This window comes from Camellia sinensis, chromosome 5, assembly GCF_055761805.1.
Source record: "Camellia sinensis isolate YWXY chromosome 5, ASM5576180v1, whole genome shotgun sequence".
Classification (NCBI taxonomy): Eukaryota; Viridiplantae; Streptophyta; class Magnoliopsida; order Ericales; family Theaceae; genus Camellia; species Camellia sinensis.
In genome coordinates, this window is record NC_138965.1 from 22,090,042 (window position 1) to 22,094,866 (window position 4,825).

The 4,825-nt window shown below is 41.6% G+C and overlaps 1 protein-coding gene across 3 annotated transcripts; it reads left to right on the forward strand.

Moving 5' to 3' along the window:
- The first annotated feature begins 336 nt into the window (after nucleotides 1-336).
- Nucleotides 337-4,117, forward strand: LOC114261478 (uncharacterized). 3 transcript variants are annotated; one of them, XM_082868370.1, is made up of 3 exons: nucleotides 337-889; nucleotides 1,293-3,059; nucleotides 3,155-4,117. In XM_082868370.1, exons 2-3 carry the CDS (start codon nucleotides 2,916-2,918, stop codon nucleotides 4,103-4,105), a joined length of 1,095 nt encoding a protein of 364 aa, XP_082724496.1. In that variant the 5' UTR covers nucleotides 337-889; nucleotides 1,293-2,915; the 3' UTR covers nucleotides 4,106-4,117. The 3 variants fall into 3 exon arrangements, with proteins under 3 accessions (XP_082724496.1, XP_082724497.1, XP_028057547.2); XM_082868371.1 differs by having other exon boundaries at nucleotides 337-625; nucleotides 725-3,059; XM_028201746.2 differs by having other exon boundaries at nucleotides 337-3,059.
- Nucleotides 4,118-4,825: the final 708 nt, after the last annotated feature.

The following is a 4,825-nucleotide window of genomic DNA, read 5'->3' on the forward strand; positions in this document are numbered from 1 at the left end:
GGACTCCCAGCTAAATAGGGATAAACTCTTCATGAAGCTTATACTTATCTAGACTGAGATCCTCCCCTATTCTAGGACCCTTGTCCCTTATCCGGATGCCTCGAGATTCCCGCATTACCGCAGAACATCTCGACAATGTGGTGATCACCTCGACAACATGACTCATCCACATGGCACCTTAGCCTACATTTCGGGCTATCTTGTCCACGTGGCATCATTTGCAAAATACTTCCCCACAACTACCCCTTAGGTTCTATTACCTCAGCTACCTAAGATGATGGAAGCTATATCGTTTGTCCACTCAACATATCAGCTAAAAATAATACATTTATTACTCCGACCGAGATCGTGAGTCGTCGGCTTCAACTAACCAGGACTTAGTTGCCCACTTTATCAAGAATCAAGAACCAAGTTCTTTAAATATCTCAACCGAGATTGCTCCTCTAGCAGAGGTTATTGTCTCATTACTTTAAGAATTTCAAGAGTTTCAACTGCGCATGAGCTGTCACGCAGAGTCATTTCAACTGTTTCCTTCGCATGTCCCATTTTTACTGGCTCATACCTGACACGCACTATCAAATCACGTCATTTCTACCCACGCCGCCTGATAGGCACGTCGTCCAAGGTACTTTCATTATATTTTTCCGTCTTTTTAATTTTTGACAAAACTTTCCCCCTCTCTTCGTCTTCTCACTTCTGCAAACACAATTTCTCTCTCATCTAGATTTTCTCTCTCTAAACTCCTAAACCTCCATTGCTGTTTTTTCGAGCTCTCTGCAACCGTTTCATTCATCTCCTCCAATGAGCTTTTCGTTGTTTGATTCCACTCATCACCTTCGTCTGACTCTGGCGAACCTCATCTCGGTGTCCACTTCTTCGGCTTCATTCTGTAAGTCACTAAATCTCTTACATTTTTTGCCTCAATTTGTTCTTAATTGTGTTCCTTTTTTGAATTACTATATATCATATATTATGCACTTTAGAGTTTCTTTGTTTTACATATCATTTTCCTAGATATTGTGAACCAATTCCTGTTCTTGAATCAGTTTTTTGCTTCAAAGTTTACCCATGTGTTCTTGACCATTATTTGTACTAATTGTGGTTTTTGCACATTTCCTTGCACACATATACTCAATGTCATCGGATTTTGTCATTCTCTATGTACTATTTTTGTATATGTGAATCTATTGAAGCCTGAGTGTGCTACTTTGTGTTACTGACTTTGTTGTTCTTTTCTACCATTTTCTTAGCTCTGAATCATGTCGTTTCTGTTTTCTTGGTTTGTTTTCCAGATTCTTGCCTTTGCACCTTGTTTATCTTCGTAGATTTAGGCTTGGGATTTGACTTAGAAATCATACATTTAGGAAAACTGAAACAAATCCTCCCCTAGATCTTCAAAACCCTTACCCTAATGCTCGTCTAGGGTTTTGCTGAGGTCTTCAGACCCATATCAACCTCTTTTTTTTTTTTTTTAAATCTAGCACCAACTACTTCAAGCCGACATCATGGAAACGTTTAGATGGAGGGTAGACACCCAAACCAAACTAGAATATTTCCGCCAGGAATTTTCTATCTTAGCCGATGTTCAACTCAAGTTGGCTGGGAAAGAAGAGTCCATTATGCCTGGGAAAAATTACATGACATTTCCCGTAGTCTCTATTAGTGAGTGTGGAGTTCAGTTCCTTTTAGACATCCTCTTCAGGGAAGTCTTGTACTTCTATGAACTCAACCCTATGCAATTAGCTATCAATTCATTCAGGGTTATCGACGGTATTGCCAAGTTGGCACACCGAGAAAATGCTAGGATCACCCTCACCGACATCCAATACTGTCACACCATGTGTAGCCTCAAGTCCTCCAGTGGTTATACTTACTACCTCAAGCCCAGATCCACCGCTTTCCAACTTATAGCCGATCTCCCAAACTCCAACAAAGGCACGGAAGATGACTACCTGATTGTTTTAGGCAATTGGGAATTTGCACTTGATGATGATCTTCATCTTTTTCCTCTACGCCCAGGAGTTTTTGGAGAGGGTGAGAGTAAGAACATAGTACAAATGTAATTAGTTTGTACTTATGCATCTATTTCTTATATCTGTTCTAAAGCTTGGTATTTTTTTCTGTTTCTGTAGTTCTTCCTTAACTGAGCAATTCGTTTCTCGAATCTTACGTACACAGCCGAGATCTCAAGCGTCTTTTGGACCTTCCAATTGAGAAACGTAAAGCCCCACTCCTGCTTAACTACGTACCAACCTAATGTAGTCCTTTGCCCGACACTCCTAGAAGAAGCGAGCCATCAACAGTCATTCAACCTGGCACCTCTTCCCTAAAGCCTAACCAAGCCTCCTCATCTGACCCACTGGACTAGCCATCCACTTCAGTTCCACTTCAACTTATCCAGCCATCACAGCGCTTATGTCCTCATCGAGGTAGCCTGCTAGCAGAACACACAGTTGAAGATGCCAAGATTCAGAGGCATCGGCTTATGATCCCACGAATCCTCCGACTGCTCTCTCTGCCATCCACGTCGGCACTAAGGTCATCGTTGTTGCCACATCTGAATAGATGGTTCGAAGTCAAGCAGTGGTTGAAGATTTATTGGCCGACTTGCCAGGAGTTGTTACTGTCCATTCTTCCCCTTCTCAGCCCCAACCCAAGCCAAAACCCAAACAAGTTAAAAAAGCTAAGACCAAGGCCATAGTAACTCAAGTCCCCTCAAACTTAGAGGACATAATCCTGATCTCGAAATTGGTTGAGGCTGAGAAGAGGTAGCCTACCTCTAAGAAGAGGCATGCCGAGGCTGAGCCCTCTAATACATCCCAATTGAAGAAGCTGTGTCCAAGGATACAGCTGGCCCAGGTGTTTTTTGAGTCGATGAGCCCTGGGCCCATGCAATCATGGTTGGGGACTGACCAATGACAGCTAGCGACAGTGCCATCAACAGTATTGAGGTCAGCGTCGCTCTCTCTATCGTTGTTCTCTTGCCAGCGGACATAAACCGCATGGTCGAGATTAACGAGTATGAGAACTTCGCGTTAATGATGCAGCATTCCATCTTGGTAAGTCTCTAACACTTATACTTTTTCATTTGGCTTTCTATCTTAATTTCTTTCACTTAGAAACTTTACTAACTTGTTTGTTTGTTTCTTTCTAGGCCATCCAGCATGTTCACTCTTTTGCAGTGAAGGCTGAGTCCATGAAGAAGGAGTTGGTCAAAAAGACTCAGGATGCTGCAGGCTTCATCTCCTCTCTTAACAAGGCCGAGGCCAAGATCAAGGGTCTGCTAGATAAGGCCAAAGCTGCTAGAGCTGCGCAAGGTAAGGTCGATGAGAGGGCTCAGGCCGCAAAAGCTATGGCCAAAGTAGTCAAGGATGAGGCCAAAGAAGCTGAGGTCAAAGGCACAAAAGCCAAGGCAGAGCTCAAGGAGGCTTTGGTGACCAAGGAGGCTGAGCTAAAGGTGGTAGATGAAAAGGCATACTCAGAAGGGCAAGCCGACGTCCGTGATGCATACAAAAAGCAAGTGAATCTGGCTTGCAATAGGGGATATTATCTCAGATGGATGGCAACCCTCAAGGAACTTTCCATCCCCGAAGACTCACCCCATAGGGACACCAACCGACTTAATGTATTGTTTTCCCCCTCTCCTGACCAATCTGAAGACAAGGTCGAGGAAGAAAATGAAGACGAAGCTAAGGCTAATGAGACCGACAAAGAGCCTAATGTTGTCGCTAGGGCCAAGTCCCCCACTCTGAACGATCAAGTCCTAGACTTGATCGAAGAAGATGAGGACGAGGTCTCAAAAAGCGGTCACAGAACAAGACAAGTATCTCTGAGGACGAGGTCCCTATTATTGAGAGAAGTCTGGACACCACAATTCAAGAAATTGATGCTGAGATTGTGGTCGAAAAATCTGCCCAGTTGTCCGTCGAGGTTGAAACAACTCCAACTGCCAAGGCAGGGCAGTTTGAGGAAAGAGCTGGAAATCTTAGTGCTTAGGAATTTTTTTCTTGTTTTGAACTCTCTTTTTTTAGTAATTGTAGTCTTTGCTGTTTTTGTCGGGCCAAAATGCCACCTTTTTGTAAATTTGGACAAGTTTCTTCTATGAAATGCAAATATTCTTTTTTGTCTAAGTGTTGAATGCTTGCCATGTATGCTCAATGCCTTTGCTTTATGCCTTATTGTTTCATACTTATAATTTTTCTGATCTTTCCAAGTGTGACAACTTGGCTCCTCACCTCAGATCCCCAGACCTCGAATACATCCATATGTTGGATTTAGAAATGATTGATTATCTCAGACAATCACACTTCTGCCATTTATCTAGGCCAAACAACACTTATAAAATTTTTCCAATAAAACTTTTACAAGTGTTATTTCTTCACTTGTACTAACTGTCTTGTGATAACCCTGTTTCGTATTATGCTAATTAATCTTAGTTATGAATGTGATTATGTGTTTAATATGATTTTGAGTGCCATTTATATGTTTATATGTGGTTTTGAATTTCTATCTATTCACCGTAGAAAAATCTGTTTGATTTTCTGCTTTAGAATTTAAATTGAAGGCCCTATCGGCCACATAAACTGAAATTGATCACGCCATTGTGATTAGTGTAATTTTTAGAGCCTACGGTGAAATTTAATTGAAAACTGATCTGGAACGAATAATTAGATTCAGAACGATTAATTAGAGTACCATTATTTGGTTTTAATTAATTTGATTAAGAGAGCTTATAAATAGGCCAATATACACTCATCTTTCTCATTTGTTGGGCTCAAAAATCTGAAAGTCACTCTCTAAAGAGAGAGTGGACCGAATTTAGAGA